At 50.8% G+C, this 18,904-nt stretch overlaps 1 protein-coding gene across 3 annotated transcripts in view; it reads right to left on the bottom strand.

Moving 5' to 3' along the window:
* Positions 1–18,904, bottom strand: part of FLI1 (Fli-1 proto-oncogene, ETS transcription factor) — an 84,703-nt gene that overhangs the window by 12,698 nt on the left and 53,101 nt on the right. For all 3 annotated transcript variants that reach the window (XM_082296912.1, XM_082296914.1, XM_082296913.1), the window contains 3 exons: positions 16,375–16,529; positions 12,675–12,878; positions 6,556–6,621 (listed from right to left, as the gene is read on the bottom strand). In XM_082296912.1, the coding sequence (XP_082153038.1) occupies positions 6,556–6,621; positions 12,675–12,878; positions 16,375–16,529 (425 nt within the window). The remainder of the gene's footprint in view (positions 1–6,555; positions 6,622–12,674; positions 12,879–16,374; positions 16,530–18,904) is intronic.

Raw genomic sequence — 18,904 nt, forward strand, 5'->3', positions numbered from 1 at the left:
CTGGATGGGCTTTAAGGTCCTTCCAACCCAGCCCGTGCTGGGATTCTGTGATCTGTGGTTTCCAGAGGGGATTCCCTGAGCTGGCCCGGGCAGGGCATGCTCAGGACAGGTTTGAGCCCTGTGCCCCTGTCCCTGGCCAGACCCAGGCACAGGGAAGGGGCTCCTGGCAGCCAAGAGCCCCGAGCTCTGCTCACCACTCAGACTTGCTCCCTGCCTGCTCTGAGCAGAGGCGACAGCCCCCAGTCGTGCCTGGGGCTGGAAAAACATCCCCAGCCGTGCAGCGCTGGCACTTCCTGAGCCACGTCTGCCTCGCCCCGTGCGAGCCTCACAAAGACACATTATGAAGAAAAGGAGGAAGCAATGAGAATATTTTTTTTCCTTGTTGTTGCTTTTTTTAATATCGGCAGCAGAAATCCCAATGCACAGCGCACAGAGGCTGAAGAATGTGTCCTGAGAATCCCTCCCAGAGCCAGCTTGGAAAAGCAGATGCTCTCCAGCCAGCAGAGATGTTCCCGAGCCACGCAGGGCTGCAGGCACAGCCAAGGCACAGCCACACAGCTGCACATCCTCTGCACACCTACAGAGCCACCCCGAACACACCCAGGCGTGGGCAGGAATGTGTCCACAGCACCGCGTGGATGTTACCCCCAGCACGGGGTGTAAAACCAAACCATCAGCGGGCTTGGAGGCTGCTCTTGTTGGAAAATGCACAAATGCAGAAGTGAAAACACCCCAAACCTCACATCCATGGAGGTTTCTCTCCACACACACAGGAGAGAAAAGGGAAGACGCACACGCACAGCGCGGCAGTTTTACAGCTTTCAAGCCATTATCAGGAAACAAATTAACTCTTGTTTGAGGAAACAGCCGAAGCACTTCCAAGGCTCTGGGAGGGAGGGCCTGGCACCCCAGCAAACCTGTGACCCCCCCCCAGTGCAATAACACTCCTTGCACTGCACCCCAGGCAGAAAAATAATGGCTCTTTTGCTGGGGGAAAAGGAAGGATAATGGTTACTTAGAAAGTGCTCCAGACAAGCTGTCAGGTTGAATTCAGAGAACTGGAGTCTACTCTGGGACAGCGCTGGCTCAGGGTGATCCCTTGTGAGTTGGGTTTCCTGCCTGCTACAGCTTAAAGACAACGATTCTTTGTTTCCAGTTTTTCTGGTGAAAAAACACACGCCTGCCTCCGAAGAGGGTCAGGGAGAAAGCAGACAAAACACTAACTCTGGAATTTCAAAGGAAAACAATTAAAAAAAAAGAAAGTATAAAAAGCAAAATCCGAGCGTGCTGGCTACTGTCTCCCCTGAACTCATAAATCCCTGCTTGGCCACACAGCCAAAATGAAAGGAGACCTAAAAAAGCCTCCCCTTCTTCTGCTGCCGAGCTAAAAATGGGATATTTCATCACCAGGCACGCAAATATCATCGAGAAATGTTTTACCAAGTACAGACAATTAGGAGGGCACAAAGCTGCAGCTGCTTTTCCTCTGCCACAAGTGAAGCTGGAGAGTTTAAAACGCTCACTGTGAAAAGGGACTGCACTGACACACTCACAGGAGGGTTTATTGAACATGGTCAATATTTTTCACTACAACCTTTTAGATCTGAGAAATGGCCTTTTCAGGAGAAGGGTTTTATGCAGGATTTTGAGAGTGTGTTCCTGGGGGAACTGTGCTCACGCATTCCCTGCAGTCTCTGCTCCTCTCTCCCCAGTCCCCCAATATTCGAACCTGTCACCCCAAATCGTCACTCAGTTTGACAAGTGGGAGAGAAGAGTTTTGAGGAGTTCCCACCAGTTTAAAGGGAACAGAGGTTGCAGCCCTGATGGTGAGGAAAGCAGCTGCACAGACTCAGGTTTTGTGAGGTACCAGGGAGTTGGTGTAAGAGAGATTTTATTGATGCTCCAACACCGGGAAACTCTTTCTTAGGGCCTCACAATGAACATTGGTACAAACCCCCGGGAACACACGCTCGATTTCAGAGTTCACTGATTTATCTTCCTAAATTTGCCAACAGCCCCACCAAACACACAAACACACACCTTGTACCCAAACATCCCCGATGTTCACTTCCATCATGTGAACATAAACATGGGACAGCCACAGACTAAACCCGTAGAATTCCCCCCGTCCATCCCTATTCATGCATTCACACAGAGATTTCTTCCCTCCGTGAAAGGTACCATATCCCTTTTTCCTGTGCTCTGCTTGAGTTCAGGTTGGATTTCTGAGACTTTGGGCTGGTTTGTCACTATTCTCAACCAAATTTGGAAGGCTCAAGAAGGATCCTGTCCCTCTCTGCAACCCCCTGCCAGGAGCCAGGTGGGGGTTGGGATTTATCCCAGGAACAGCTACAGGACAAGAGGAAATGCCCTCAAGCTGTGCCAGGGGAGACTCAGGTTGGAATTTCTCCATGGAAGGGGTTGCTAAACACTGGAAGGGGCTGCCCAGGGAGGTTTGGAGTCCCCACCCCTGGAGGTGTCCAAGGAACACCTGGACGTGGCACTCAGTGCTCTGGGCTGGGGACGAGGTGGGCATCAGGCACAGGGATGGTCTGGGAGGGCTGTTCCAATTTACATGATCCTGGGATTCTGGGACTCTGTTGCCTTGGGCCGAGCCTGGTGTGTGCAGAGGACAGACCTGTGCTGAATGCAGGTTTCGGATCAAGATCCTAAATGATCTGGAGGCAAACAGCACCAGGAACACCTCTGGTGAATTCTCACACGTGGTGCTGAGCCTCCCTTCACCCCGTCTGCCACCTCCCTGCACAAACACCCTTCCCTGGCATCAGCACATGTTGGAAAGCACCACACATCCCACCCTAGGCATTCCCACAGCTTACATGGACATGGAAAACTTCCCACATCAACCAGGAATCTGCCCCCAGCTCTGCCCTGGGTTCAGCTCCTGCACAGCATTTTGCTCATGTATTAAACACACGACTTACACAGACCCCAAACCACTAAAACCTGAGCTCAGCTTTAAAACTGAGCTGGAGTGAGGCTGGAGAGCTCAGAGCCCTTTGGGGACGTGGCCCTTTGGCCTCCCAATGTTGTTGGATGTGAATATTCTCTCCATTTCCCCATGGAAACCTGCTCAATGGCAGCATTCTGCAGGAGAGCAGTCTGGGGTCTCCCTGCATTGGGGCAGATCTGTGGGCTCAGATTCCTGTCCCTGTCTCCAGAACCTACATCAGGTCACACATTGCTCCAAACAGTCCCAGAAAATGACCCAGACCATCTCTGCAGTGGGAGGGGGACACAGCTCTTTCCATTCAGCCATCAGAGCAGGCTCCTTTCATTTCCCAGAAAATTGCTCTCCCAGCCAAAAACCACTGGTGATTTCCATTAGAGCAATTCACTCCTCAGAGGCAGCCGAAGACAATTTGTCCCAGTGACGCTCAGTCCCATCCCTTGAAGTGTTTGTGAGCTGAGAAGGGGAGAAGCTCAGGTAGGGACAGGACAGGGTTCTCGCTGTCTGCTGTGAGAGCAGCACTCAGCTGCCCCAGCTGTGGGACTTGCAGGCTCTGCTGTAAGGATTCCCAAGAGTTCTGCTGCAAAGATCTGCACTTTGGCTCCCCTAAAGCAGAGCTGCAGCTCCTTGTGTTCGCAGAGCTGGCACTGCAGGGAGGGAGAAGGCAGAAAACAGAAGGGAAAAAGGGAGTCAAGTCTGCAGCTGCAGCCAGGGCACCAACCCCAGCCCTGGGACGGCGGTGGGACACGGGCCAGGCTCCCTGTGCTCCTGGGGACGTCGTCCTGGGGGAGGGAGCAGAGCCATGTGCTGCATCTGGAACATCTGCAGCTGTCTGTGCTGCAGCTGCACTTTTTTTTTTGCCGGGTAGGTTCTTTTTTTGCAGCCGTGGATGGAACATGCTGAGTAAAGCACAGCGTAAATGTACGCAAAGAGCTCCTGTCTCTCCCTGGAACCTGCACAACCAGGTTATTTGCATTTGTTTTGCAGAAAAATTACAGGAGGAGTGAAGAGAATGGTATTTTTTTCCTATCTTTGGCATGTTTGGTACTATTTCATCACCTGCTTTTGAATCCTCAAGGGGAGGAGGTTAGAAAAAGTCGTCTGTTTTTATTCACAGGCGTAGAGAGGAGAAACATTTATAGGACTGGGAGATTCCAGATGCATTAACTCGAAGAAAAATGTTTAATCTTTTGAGAAGTTAAAAAGCTGTAAAAAATCATAATTTTTAACCTGAAATTGCTTTTCCAAAAGAATATCATCTTTTGGAGCGAGAATATCATGTTGAAGTGAGCCCATTAAAAAGGAAACACGGCAAATCTTGTTTCCCAGCAAACCAGGCTGAGGAATCCAAGTCCAGTTTTATGAGCATCACGCGTTTCTGCTGTGCTATTGGATGAGCCACTTCATTCTGCTCCCCCAGCTCCTTATCTGCCAGCCTGTCACGTTCTCCTGTCTCCTCTCCTGCCATCTTATCTCAGCAATAACCTCAATCAGCTGAGTGCGGCAGTTTGTGCTACACCAATAGCCAGTGTGGAAGGAATGACGGAATTTATGCCTTATAGGAAGAAATGGGGGAGGAATAGATGGGATTTCAACATTTCTACGTAGTTCTTAATTTTTATTTGCCTGCCCCCTGGGCGTGCTTGGTCCTTTATTGACACGTGATGAAAGTTCCATGTGAAGCTGAGGGCTCCACGCTGACAGCAGTGAACCCAGAACTCTGTCAGCTGCACTGCAGAGACACTCTCGAGGCCACTAAAAATGCAGGGGAGGGACACTTTCCCCTCAAATTTCTTTCAGCCTGAGTGACTCCAGGCCTGAGACAGAAAGTGTTTAAAAATTCAGAGGAGTGCAGTTCTACGCAGAGATTTTCTCCTTAATTAAAAAAAAAAAAATTAAAAAAAAAAAAAATCACACTTTTCTTGGGTTTATTTTTGGCAACTTCTTGGCCTGAGACAGAATGAGCTGAGGTTTGGATGTGAGGGGAAATTGTGGAGGAGCACGTGCCCTGCCTTATTCACATAGGAGCAAGCCCAGCTCGGATGAACTTTAGATGATTGTTAATGTCAAAGCATCAGTCACAGCGAAGCCTGAGTGGCTCTGCCCCTGTAACGTCCCTGTTTTGTCCCTGTAATGTCCCTGTTTTATCAGCTGGTGCTGCCTCAGGAGAGAACAGCGTGCCAGGGAGCTCAAGTGGGCATTTACATGCTGGACAAAAGCAGCTGCTGGAAAGAGCAGCCCTGGTCTCATGTCCAGGTCCAAGGGATGAAATGCAAGGAGAAAGAAGCAGCAAGGACAGGAGGCAGCCAGACCCTCCATGCAGGAGCTGTTTCATGTGGGGTCTGTTTGCTGCAGCCCCTCGGTGGAACAGGAGGTTTTGTCTCTCCAGCTGCGTCAATAAAAGACCTTCTGCCTTTCCCCACTGTTCTTTTTAATCCAAACTTGTGGCCCGTACATGCAGCCACGTTCTCCTGAGGAGCAGAGAGGTGTTTGCACCTCACAGTTCTTGTAACAGTGAGGGAAGTGGCACAGGGACAGGCTGGGTCCAGCTGGGGGAGGCAGGAGATTTCACCCCTTCCCAGAACCTTCTCAAGGGAGGAGCTGAACAGAGCACAGGGAACAAACCCAATGTTCCTGCAGTAGCACAGAGGGCAAGGAAAACCCCATTTAGGGCTCCTGTCCCTACATACGGAGTCACAGAGTCTACACAGGAGTTACAGAGCACAGGAACAGATTTTTGCTCTTTATCACCCTATTTGGCCTTCATCAATTCAACTTCTTCTCTGTTGTAGGTACGGGATGTGCTTCATCCTGTCCCTGCCCATGGCCACGGGCTGGAACAAGAGGATCCTTAAGGTCCCTTCCACCCCAAACCATTCTGGGATTCTGTGATCACACCCATCACACCAATGCTCACAACTTTATCCTGACTGAGAGTCCAGCTGGTCAATAAAAATCAGAACAAGGAGCACCTGACTGAAGGACACACAAACAGCTCCAAAGCCTGAAGGAGCCCCAAGAGGGTTATTGACTTTTAAACTTCAAGGTTCCTAAGCTATAGCCATGTGGTCAGAATTTCTACCACATAAACAAAAAATGGGTTATTTGAAACAAAAAAGAAAACCAAACTGTTCCATAATGAAGGTGTCAAAAAGATACATTTGGTCTCCCTTGCTGGCTGAAATGAGCTGCAGATCCACGGAGGGGTTTGGAATACCTGAGTGGCCTTTGCAGCAGTGAAATTTATTGTGAGAGGATTTTATCCTTTCAACTGTGAACTCAGAGAGAAACAGTGTCTGAGGCCTGCCTGTGTGAGATTCCAAACTGGTCACATCAGGAACAGAAAATGTGCCACCAGCTCAGCAAAACACCAGTGTGCCAGTGACACAGTTTGTGCCACGGCACTGTCGGGACAAGCAGAGATGGCATTTGCAGCCTGGATGGGGCTGCACAGTGGGAATTATTCCTCTTTAACCGTGCTGTGAAGGCAGAGTGGAGCAGAACATTTTCATGCCAAGGATATTATTAAAAAGGTCCAGTTTTAACCCAATCAAACCCAGGACATTTACATGCAAAACACTGACCTTCTTTGGTGGCAAGACGTGAGGAGTCTGTGTGGGATGGAGTGTTGTAGACCAGCAGTGAGCTACCTGCAGGGCAAAGAAAAGGAGTTAGTACAGTCTGGGCACGCTCTGCCACAGGGAACCATGAGGGCAGGTAGGAAATGCTGTTAATGGCATGAAAAAAACCTAATTTTGCTGCTAATTAGGCACCCATTTTCTGTGAAATTCACCTAAAAGCTTGGTAGCTGCGGGTCACACGTGCTGCTGTTTGTGCACTTGCAAAAAATAAAGATATTTGTCTCCTTCACTGAGTGCCTTGATGTCCCCCACTGACAACTGATCTAAAATGGTGAGGTCGTTCAGTGCATTTATCCAGGTACAGAATCTATCCCAGAAATGCCTGAGGCACAGACTGTGTGCCAGGATAAGGAAGAAGATTCTCTCTCTGGCTGTGATAGAGAAATTTCCTGTTTGAGGAACAGGCAGGAGAAAACACATGAATTGCACTGTCAGGACCTGGACATTTTTAGAGTGTCACATGCTTGGTTTGGGGCCAGCAGCTGCACAGATCTCACTGGGATTCCAGCATCTCTCGTGCTCTGGGGGATTTGGGAGCAGCTCTCTTGGATCAGAGAGGCCTTTCCATCCAGCCCCACGTGCACACAGGAGCAGCTCAAAAAGAACCCATTGGAAGCGTCTGTCCTGTGCAGTCTGTGATGGAAATGTTCCTTTCTAAGCATTTCCCTCTGCTTCTCTTGCAAACTCTCCTGGAAATGGAGGGGGAGACCCTGGGAGCTGAGGGAAGCCAGCACGAAATGCACATTTCCTGGCTGTCTGGTTGTGAGTGCTCACAGAGTCTCCTGGGCTCACCTTCCCTGCAGCTCCTTGGAGAAGCTTGTGCTGTGTCAGAGACACCCCTGACAAGGCAGAGGGTCCTGTGGTGTGGCTGGAGCAGCACCAGTCCTGCCCACAGACCCTTCCTGCTCTCCAGATCCCCTCAGTTCAGTGGGATCCTGCCCCTGAGCATCCTCAGACCCCTCAGCAGGGCAGGAAGGCCTCTTTGCAGGCACTACAGCACCAGCTGAGCAGGCTCTTGCGGCTGAGCCCTGCAGTCCCACGTTCCTCTGCTCCACATGATCCCAAATGACCTCAGCTGCCCCTCAGTACTCACAGAGTGTCTCTCTTTCCTGAGGGAGCTGAGGTTTGGGCAGTTCCCTGCCAGAACTGAGAGCCATTGCAGGTGGATCCTGCTGGCCCTCTGCCCCCTGCTCCAGCGGATTTCTTTCCTTCCCAAATGCAAACAAAGGCAGAGGCTGCACAAGGCAGCAAGGACACGGAGGCTGGAGGTGTTGGGAAACAAAGCTGCTCCCAGGGAGGGGAGGATGGATGGTACCAGATGCTGCAAGTCAGGGGATGTTTCCAAAGACCAGGATGGATGGTGAACGAGGAGGTAAAGAGTTCAGAGGGATCCCAAGGGCACCCTGGCTCTGGAAGCTGCCAATAGCCAAAGGGGTTGGCTGAAATATTTAGAGAGATTGGCTGCTGGAGGAATTGAAACAACTCTGTCCACGTAACTCATGTTTTCATCAGATGGTTTCTGGCTTTGGCATTTCTTTCTTGAATATCTGTGGGGAAACTCCTGTGCAGCACTCTCTCCTTTTCAGGTTATTTAAAGCAATCCTGAGTGCAACGCCCAGCCTAGCTTCCCCCTGCCAGACAGGGAAGTGCTGGGGAATTCAGAAACGTGGTTTTCTATGACTAAAGGGGCTGCAAATGAGTGGCTGGGGCGGTGGGGGTGGGGTGATGAATAGCACTGAACGAGCAGGATCAACCTATAGCTACTTTAGGCGAAAAAATGCAGCCCAAGCCTCTGGAAAGGGCCGGCGCCTCCCCAGGTTTAATTGCTCAGAGTTGTCACCTTTGCCCGGCAGTCTGAGGTTTCTGGTGGGAACACCACAGAGAGGGAAATGTGTTTCCTATTAAGGTTTCAATGGAGGAGGGAAAGGGAGAAAGGCAGAGACCCAGATCAGGACAGAGGGGAGCAGACAGACGGACAGACAGACAGACACAGGCCAGGCTGCTCCTGCCTCTCTCCTTCGGGGGCAGAGCTTTGGCTGTGATGAATTTTCATTTTTGTTCCTGTTCCCCCACCCGGGTCAGCGACACCGTGGATGGATCAGCTCTCTCTGTAGGGGTAATGCAGGGCTGCTCTCCCATAATTAATGTTCAAACGCGTTGTCTTATGGCACCCCCACCCTTCCCTTCCTTTTATTTCCCTCGCATTCATTGCAAAAAGATGGAGAAGGACTGAAAACCGGGAGAGTTATTTCCCCATAAACCCTTCCCTCTCATCCTTCAGAGGTGCAGGAACATCTTGGTTCCACAGTCTCGGGGTCTATTTAATTTGAAAGCCTTTTTTACCTTCACCTTCCCCAGGCCCTGTGGCCTTCCCTGCACAGCTCCTGATGGAATCCAGGTCCTGCTGCACTTGGCAGGATGGTTTTGTTTGGCATTAAGGCATGGTAAAAACCCCTGAGCAGTTTTCTGCTTCTCACCACAGCCTCATTCTTTCCCCTTTGGGCTCCTCTCATTTGTGCACACCCCACACCCTGACCCCCACTAGGGAGGGAAGGGATGGAGGTGGCAGCTCAGCTTCTTTTGATCTTCATCCCAAACACAGCATGGATACATCCCAAACTCCCTTCCCTTCCCTGGAGAGGATTCACCAGGCAGAGTGTGCTTGAGAAAGATCAGTCTGGAGCCCCGAGATGTGTGGGGATGGACATAAAGAAGGAGAATCAGGGCACGGATTGACAGTTTTGGAGAGTGAACTAAATGAAACATGTGAAGAAGGATGGTTGTTTGAGGGGGTTCCCTGAAAAAGCTACTGGGCTGTTTTGGGAGGCTCCAAAGGATAGGGAGTGCCGCAGGACTGGGCTCCGCACTCTGAAACCTCCTGAGGATCAGAGACGCTGGAATTCCTGCCTGCTTCCATGGCTTGTGGAAACAGGAAACAACTGCACCATTCTGATCCAGGCCTAAGCCTTGCCTGAAGACTAAAGGTGCTGTGGGATGAGTTTGGGTTACTCTCGACTGTATTACACAGCTCACCTGAACCTTCCATTGCTAAAACTGAGACTGAGCTATTGTTGAGGTCATGCAGATGTTGCTGGTTTATTTTTTCTGTCTGGACACAGATGTGCCAAAATAATGTATTTCATAGGCAGCTTTGAGGAAGTTTTCACCCTGATCAGGAGTGTAAAATGCTGAAAACCTTCTGGGAAAGCTCATTTTCAGGGGGTCTCCTTGTCTGGTGAGCAAACAGGATCAGAAAGTTCAGATCAGCTTTGCTTCTTGGAAAACAAACCCCAAAGCTGAGGATTCATGAATCATCAGATATCCAGCTTAACACCCCGCGAGCACAAGCACCTTTAGAGAGAGAGCCCGGGCAGAGGCCATCCAGCTGGGAGGGCTGCAATTTCCCCAAATCCTCCTGTGCTGGTGGCCATCACCTATTCCCTCCACTAAGCAGGAGCAGAGGTGAATGTCTGTGGGACAAACACCCTTCCAAAAAGTGCAGCTTGTGGAAATAAAAGCCCATGTCCCCATGGCACTGAGCTCAGGGCTCAGCACTGAACATCCGCTGGAAGCCGGTCTGGAAAAGCCATCAGCTCCTCTGGAAGGCGTTCCTCCGTGAGGGAGACACCCAGCACTCCCCAGAGCAGCCTGTCCTGGGGCTGGGAACAGCTGCAGGGCGGGAGGAATGCCCTGCCCAGCTCCAGCAGACAGGAGCTGCTCTGACGAGCACGGCACTCGCAGCACGTCTGGGGCTGAGCACACACAGATTCATCATCCTAAGGCTGGGCATGGGCTGAAAAAGGAGTGAGTAATCTGCCTGAATCCAGCAAAGCTCCTCGGGTTTTGCACTGGCTTAAAAGCACAGAAATCACTGCAGGCACTGCCCTGGCAGGACAGGATATTCTGATGATCATTATTAAATGAGCATCACTGAAATATTGCAGCTGCACGTGGGAGGTGTGAGGCACAATCCCCACTCCACAGATCCACCACCCCAAGGATGGGCCCAGCGAGAAGCCAGGATGGCTGGGCCCGCCTTACAGAGAGCAAAACCGAGGAAGAGGTTTATTCCTCCTAATTTCAGGTATTTAAAGGCAAGGTGTGACCCAGGGACTGCTGTCCTGAGTGTCAGCATGCCCTGGTGCTTCCTTGCTGGCAGTGTGACCACAATTCAGTGTCTAAGGGTAGATGAGATCAAGCAGGGATTTGCTCCTGAGCAAATGGGCAGCAGCAGGTGGTGAAGGTGGCCACTGAACCCAGGTTTTCAGGCTGATGCCATGAGATCAGCAGCGCAGTTCCCCTGACACTGGCTTTGAACAGCCCAGGTAACAGGACACAAACCCTGGGGATGGTCCTGGAGATGCCACCCAGAGCTAAAACAACAGAGAATTCCACCCCTCTGCCAAGCTTTCCAAATTCAGCCTGGTCCTGTGCTCTGAACCCACACAGCTCCATCTCTCTCTCAGTTCTCAGGCCTTATCAATAAGACGATTCAAGTGTCTCACTTGCGTGTTTATCTTGTGGGAATTGAGGAGCGTTTCTGGTCACAAAGCCTGATTTCCCCAGCCCCAGTCAACAGCTTTGGCCAAGGCACTGCTGGCTGCACTGAGCTGCCTTCCCTCTTCCCAGGAAAGTGTGCGATTCCACAGGCAAACCTCCGAAAGCTTCCTGCGGGGCAGCAGCTCTTTGCTGATGACACAGGATGAAATTCGCCAACGATTTTGGATGGGAAATTATTTTATTGTCCAGTCATGAGGGACAGAAACTGCTCAAATCCAACAATTTGGATTTTTTTTGTGAATCATTTCCTTGGCTCGACTTCTCAAGAAAAATAAAGGTGGGGCTTCCAGAGGCACCCATCTGTGATCTAACTCCTGTGCCACTGGAATCTGTGAAACTCCCTCTGATTTTAGGCACAGAGAGATCAACTTTGAAGGAACACCCTAAATAAATTCCGTATCTCTGCTTCACTGGCCAGAGGAGACATCTTCATCTGCCTTTGCAGCACAATAGGATTTTCTAGTGGAGAAAGTACACTATTTCCTTTCTCTCCCTGCACTCCCACCTTGATTTATGGCACCTTCTCCTGATTTTTGAGTGCTTAAATAATGATAACTCCAAAAAAAGCTGTTCCACTTGGAAAAACAGCGGAGCATGTGGGGCCCAGCTCAAGTTCTCTGGCTCATCACAGCACCATTACCCTTAGCACACCTTCGTGGGGCAAGGAAATGCTTTTAGCTCTGTTTATAGGTGAAGAGGAGACATTTGGAAACTGTGGATTTGATCATGATTGCACAGAAGTCTTGGGCAATTGGAATCTAAGACCCCCAGTGTCAGGTGCATGTGCCATCCCTAAGGTGATCATTCCTGTGTGGGTGCTGGCAAAATGCTTTTCCACACTGCTCACAGCTCCTGGGTTTGGGGCTTAATCTAGCAAAAAACGGAACTGGATCCATCCCATACTCAAGTGTGGGGCAGAAAGGAGCAATGAGGAGCTTCCCCAGCCTTTTGCTCGCAGTCCTGGGTCATTTGCACAGCGTCTGCTCCAGCACATTTACACATGGGGAATCACTCTTGGGTTTTTAACTCTCTCCAACAAACCTGGGCCTGCAGGAACACAGGGATTCTCCAGCCCTGGCCAGCTGTGGCTCCTGTTCGTGGAAGGACACAGCCCTCTAACTGCAAAGCTATGGAATCCTTTGCCTGTGCCACAGCAGTTAACGTCAGCTTTAATCTCCATGGCAGATATGTGTATTTTTATCACATACCCACAGATGCTGCTGTTATCTGTTGGACTTATCTAATCTCCTCCATAGCCCTGCTCAGTTCTTCACCTCCCTGATAGCACCAGTAGCTCCATCTGCGTTCATCTGAACTTTCCAGCCCAATTTCATTCCCCATTTCCCTGTTTGCCTTTCTCTGTCCGTTTTCCCTCCCCCCTGCTGCAGGAGGAGCCTGGGAGTTCCATACCCAGGGCAGTTTATCTCAGCAGCCTGTCGGGATGGGATGGGGTGGGATGGGATGGGATGGGATGGGATGGGATGAGCCAGGGCAATACTCACTTTCCCTGAGGTAACTGAGGTGAGAGAGCAGAACTTCTGTGTTGTAGAGGGAGGTGGTGCGCAGGAAGTCGTCCTTGTTCATCTTGCAGAGCTCTTTGCCATCCATGTTCTGGAAGATGGTGGTGTCGATCTCCATCAGGCCGTACTCCTTGATAGCCCACTCCAGCCACTGGCGCACGTGTTCCTGGGTCCAGAGGGTGGGATCTGGCAGGGAGAGCAGAGGATGGGCACACGCTGACCTCCAGCTCCCTGCAGCCCTGCCAGAGCATTATCCATTGCTTCCACAAGCAGATACACTGAATTTTCAATACATTGTTGAATTTACAGGATATTTTGATGATCGTTATTAAATGATCATCACTGAAATATTGCAGCTGCATGTGGGAGGTGTGAGGCATAACCCCTGCTCCACAGATCCACCATCCCAAGGATGGGCCCAGCGAGAAGCCAGGATGGCTGGTCAACAATATATTGGAAATTCAATAATGTATTGGAAATTCAACAATATATTGGAAATTCAATAATATATTGGAAATTCAATAATATATTGGAAATTCAATAATATATTGAATATTGAAGTGATCCCACTTTGGCAGGATGAACAAGCATCGTGCTGGAGCAGGGCTCAAGGGGGATCACCTGGCCTGGTCAGTTGTCCTGGCTGTCCCCCACCTGCCCAAACATCACTGCTCTGCTTGCTGGGAACATTTGACTCTATTCTGTCTGGAAAGAAGTTTCCCAAAGGAAGCTGATCCCTTGGAGAGGGTGTTCCTGCCCCAGCTGTGGCTCTGCAAGGCTGCCCAGTGGCAGCAGGGCTGGGTGAGTCCCACCATGGGCCTTAGGGAGCCCCACAGCTGGCACGTGAAACCCTGGGCGTGGAGGTGTTTATGGTCAGCAAAGGGACATAAAATAAATTAAAATAAAATAAAATAAAATAAAATAAAATAAAGTAAAATAAAATAAAATAAAATAAAATAAAGTAAAGTAAAATAAAATAAAATAAAATATAATAAAGTGGTGTTGCTAAAACAGAGCAGCTTGCCCTGGGTGTGAGTCATTCACCCCGGCGCAGGAACACAATTCTACCTCCACTCTCCCTGTAACCCCACCCAGCTCTGCGAGGGCAGGGTGGATTTTGGGCTGTCTGGGCATCACTGGCTGTCAGCAGAGCTCCAGCTGTGGGATCTTTATTGCTGGTGCTGACGTAAGAGACACTCTGAGCCCGGCTGGAGCTCAGGCCCCGTGGAGATGAGCGGCTGCATCAGTGGTTAAGAAAGGCTTTGAATTCTGAAAAGGGCATTAGATCAGAGAGCCCAGCAAGAGCTGGTGCCACGATAGCACTCGCCAGAGTCATTTTCAGAGCATATCTGCATTTTCAGATGTTTCCTGTGCTGCTTCTCCCCACGTATCCCGTTGCCAAACTGGAGCTGCACATTCGTGTTCTGCTGCAGCTGCAGAGGATTGCAGAGAAGTTCAAACTTTGGAGATGTCTGATGTGTCATTAACAGCTGGTCCAGCTCCGAGACAAACCTCAGACACCTCAGATCCCGGGAAGCTGAGCTCATGGATCAGGAACATGCACAGGGCTGTGGGGTGCTCTGGGCAGGACAAGAAATGCCTCTGCCTGGATTTTAGGGGGTAGAGAACAATGCCTCACCCAGGGCTGTCCATTGTGTGCCCAGGCTGAGGGCATCCCTGGGCACCAAAGGTCGGGAAGTGCCCACACCTGGCATCCCTGGGCACCTGAGCTCCGGAATTCCGGCACCAAACAGGGAACTGAGACCAAGGGGGATGAAATTATAACTGGGACCTTTCCCCACTAAATCTCCAGAAAACCTGGGCTGCTGAAAGCTGAATTCAGAACATGGAATTTACAACCCCACACCTTTGCAAGTCTGCTCTGGGAACAGCAGATGGATTTCCTTCAGGTTTTGGCAATAGTTAATTGAAATTCTGCTTTCTAAGCACTGGCAAAAGGCTGCAAATTTTACAATGCAGCTATTCAAGGGAGAATTCTTTTTTTTTTTTTTTTTTAATTGAAAGACTTATTTGTCTTGAGTTTTGAAAACAACCCAACATCTAGAGGGCAGAGTGAATTCGTGGCCTCTCTTTAAACACTGTAAATGACATTGAATGGTGTCTGAAGATCTGCCTCCTCAAAACATGGCTTAGAGCTCGTTATTGCTACTATTGTAAGCCTAATGTGACATTATTCTTGCTTATCTTCGCCCTAATGCGCTATAAATCTCCATTCTGGATTAAATTAAAATATCCAAATGCCTTTCTTGGATGACTTGGGCCTCGTCTCCTGCAGCCAGAGATCCGGGATGATGTTCATTATTGTCTTCCAAAGTCTGCTCTTAAATCTCTGCTCTTTCACAAGTATCTCAAGGGTTTCATTTGTGGATGGTCATAAGGGGGGGAAAGTCCTTTTCTTCACTTTCCTTCAGAGAGGAGATTCCAAACCTTCTCTTCCACTGGGGGCACTGAAAGTAATTTCCCCTATTTCAACAATGCTAAACTTTAGCTCACCCTTGGTCTTTTTAAACCTGTGTCAGCAGCCTGGTGAGGAGCAGGATAAATGTCCCCCCTGGAACATCTTTAATGATCCAGGGGCTGGTTGGTGGCAGCTCCACCTTTCCAGGCAGGGTGACACTGGCCACGATTGTGCTGCCATCCCCAGGCAGCTCAGCCAGCCTCTCAAACCTCAGCTCAGATGGGACTTTGAGATTTGCCATCAATCTTTTATTGGCTTCTCCTCGCTGCATTCAGTTCAGGCTTTTCCTTTTCATCCTAAGTGGCAAACAAATGCTTGGGAATTGTCATCTGCTCGTGGTCGAGCCACGCTCAGAGAAAGGAGCTGAATTCCACGAGTGCATTTCCTTCTGCCAGCGCTGTGTCTGCCCTGGTGCAGTCCTGGGAGCCAGGGCGAGTTCTGGGACGTGCACTGGGCCAGCACTTGGCTCCTTTGCTGGAAAGTTCCTGGCCCTGAGTGTTTATGTGGATGTTGTTTATAAACTTCACAGGGAAGCAGCTCCTCGTTCCCGGTTCAGGCTTCACCCGTTCCCTCCACAGCAGCTCTCACCCCTGAGTGTCCAAATGCATCCAGAGCATCCTGCCAGCTCCAGGCAGCAGATGTGGATACCAAACACAAACAGAGCTGGACAGGAATGTTTCTGTGTGACAATTTTTGGAAGGATAACACAGTTCCTGCGAAATAGAATTTCTTCTGGGTTTCTACTTCTAACAAAAAAAAAGGAAACAAAATAGCTCATTTTGATTCAATCAGTGTGACTTGAAAGTGCAGCTGGATCACTGAGAGCACCAGGGGAGTTATAACTTGGGCCCGCTGCATTCCTCTTTGATCAGCCCCTGCGTGTCCCAGGAAGCAGATTCTCCTCAACACATGACAGGAGATGGATTTGGTTCAGCATACCAAAACAACAATCCATTCCAGGAAAAAAATTTAAAAAGAAAAAAAAAGGAAAAAAAAAAGGAAAAGCACCAATTCTCTGCTGCCTATCCTGATTCAGATAATGCACTGGGGCATGGGAATTCCCACTAGCCAGAAACTCTGATATTTTCCTTAGTTTTCCCCGTGCTTTGTAAGGGAGAAAATTCCTCTGGGGGTGGGTAATCAAACTAAACAAAGAACTCTTCCAGGCAGAGCAAGGAAAGCTGCCCCAGGGCGGGGTGGTACCTGCGGGGACGATGACTCTCCTCTCGTTGGTGGTCATGTTGGGGGGAGGCCCGTTCTTCTCGTCCATGTAGGTGCTGTAGCTCATGGGGTTGGACTCGGTGCCTGCTCCCACCAGCTTCCCACACTTGTTCACGCTGCAGTCCACGGGGGACTCCCTGGAAGGCCAAGGGAAAAGCTGGGTCACCATCCCTGCCCCTTCCATCCCTGCAGCACCGGAGGGGTTGGGCTCACGGACATGGGCACGGTCCCAGGGTGGGACAGTCAGGGGAGTTCCTTTGGGTGGGAGAGGCCGTTCCTGACCTGTCACTGGGTGTCATAAGGGGGTCTGTGGGGCACAGGTCACACAGGGGATCGCCGATAATGCAACCAGGTGGAGTCTCCAGGGAAATGACTTCCAGACACGGCAATGTGTGCAGTGGCTCTGGGATAGCAACATTCCCAAAGCAGTGCCTGTCACACCAGCCTGTGGGTTATACCCGACTCCCCCATCCCTGGTTGCTCCGTGCATTCCAGCAATCCTGCAGGCATGGCTGGGTGCTCCTGGGAGCTCCTGTGGGGCTCTTCCACCCTTTGTGGCACTAGAACACCCCTGGTGTTGCAGTGGAGCCTGGCAGTGACACACAGGTGCTCTGCTCACCTGCCCTGAGGCGTTTCTGCAGAGCTCACAGGGACACAGGAACAGCCCTTTCGTGGTATTGACAAAGAACCCAAAATACCCCCCCAGAGTGACAGGGCTGTCCCTGAGAACACCCAGTGTCAGCACGGAGTCGGAATGGAACAGAGCTTGTCTGTTCTTGGAGCCTGCCAGAGCTCCAGGAGCACTTGGATAACGCTCAGGTGGCATTGCTGGGCTGTCCTGTGCAGGGACAGGAGTTGGACTCTGTGATCCTTGTGGGTCCCTTCCAGCACAGCCTGTTCCTTTATTCTATTGTTCAATTATTTGACTATTCAATTATTCTGTTATTCTGTTATTCCATTATTCTCTGGTTAACAGTGTCACAGTTCACTACCTGGTGAGGAAATCTGGGAATCTTGCGTGCCCCAGGCAGGAGTCAGGAGCTTCAGACCCCAGCACCCGGGTGTGCAAAAGGCTCTGGCCCCGGTTTAACTCCTGAGGTGCTGGAGTGATGAAGAGGGGACATCCAGCAGCTCAGGTGGCACCGTGCTAAGGCCTGGCCTAGTGCAAACCCTGGGGAAGGCTCTGGGAGACTTTGTGAGCGCAAAGCCCAGAGAGGGAGCAGGGATTGTGCTTTTCTCCAGCTGCAGGAGCAGCTCCTGCCTTTAGCCCCTTCCAACCCCAGCCCCGAGCCTGCCAGGCACACACAGCACATCCCAGCTTGAGGGACTTGCAGGGAAGGGCACATCATTGCCCTCGCCTTTCCAGGGGGGAATTAGTGCACAGCCTCTGCACAGAGCAAGGCCAGGCTTCAATCCCAGAGCCATTTCCAGGGCAGTTTAGGCCAGGCTTTAATCCCAGAGCCATCCTCCTCCTCTGCCAGAAGCCAAGAGCTTTGGGAGGGAACCGTTCCCTGCAGGGTGAGAACGGTGACACTGCACAAATCCCACCCTCCGAGCTCAGCTGGCCGGAATTCCAAGCTGGACACCAAACAAATTTGTCTCTTAACCTGAACTGGGGGGGAGGGAGCGAGAAGTGCCTGAAATTCAGTTATCATGGCTGGGAGATAAATGCTCCACTGAGATATTCTGAGGCAGACGGTAATTTTTTCCTCATGTCTGACGAAGGGAATGTTGCTGGAAAATGGAAATAAGATGTAGAACTTACACATGTTCGAATTTAAGGGTTTACTATTTCGCCTACTGTTTTTCCAGGCAGGGAACCAAAATCCGCCCTCAGAGAGGCAACTGCTGAAGGTTTCATGTCCTGAGGCAGCCGGGGAGAGGCTGAGGAGCTGCAGGGACGTGGGGATTTCACAGGGAATGGAGCTTATTCCCAGTGGGAATGCTCCTGTCAGGTGTGAAAGGTGCCTGTGCTGGCAGGGAAACGGCCCCGGGGCAGCACCGAGGAGCTGAGCCCTGCTGGGGCACAGCCTGGATGGGGAGGGCCAGCGGGGCATCGGAGATCCGGGTGTGACACCGTGATTGGGGTGTGACACTGTGATCCGGGTGTGACACTGTGATCCAGGTGTGACACTGTGATTGGGGTGTGACACTGTGATCCGGGTGTGACACTGTGATTGGGGTGTGACACCGTGATCCAGGTGTGACACTGTGATCCAGGTGTGACACTGTGATCCGGGTGTGACACTGTGATCTGGGTGTGACACTGTGATTGGTGTGTGACACTGTGATCTGGGTGTGACACCGTGATCCAGGTGTGACACTGTGATTGGGGTGTGACACTGTGATCCAGGTGTGACACTGTGATCCGGGTGTGACACTGTGATCTGGGTGTGACACTGTGATTGGTGTGTGACACTGTGATCTGGGTGTGACACCGTGATCCAGGTGTGACACTGTGATTGGGGTGTGACACTGTGATCCAGGTGTGACACTGTGATTGGTGTGTGAC

This window comes from Coloeus monedula, assembly GCF_965178545.1.
Source record: "Coloeus monedula genome assembly, chromosome: 25".
Taxonomy (NCBI): Eukaryota; Metazoa; Chordata; class Aves; order Passeriformes; family Corvidae; genus Coloeus; species Coloeus monedula.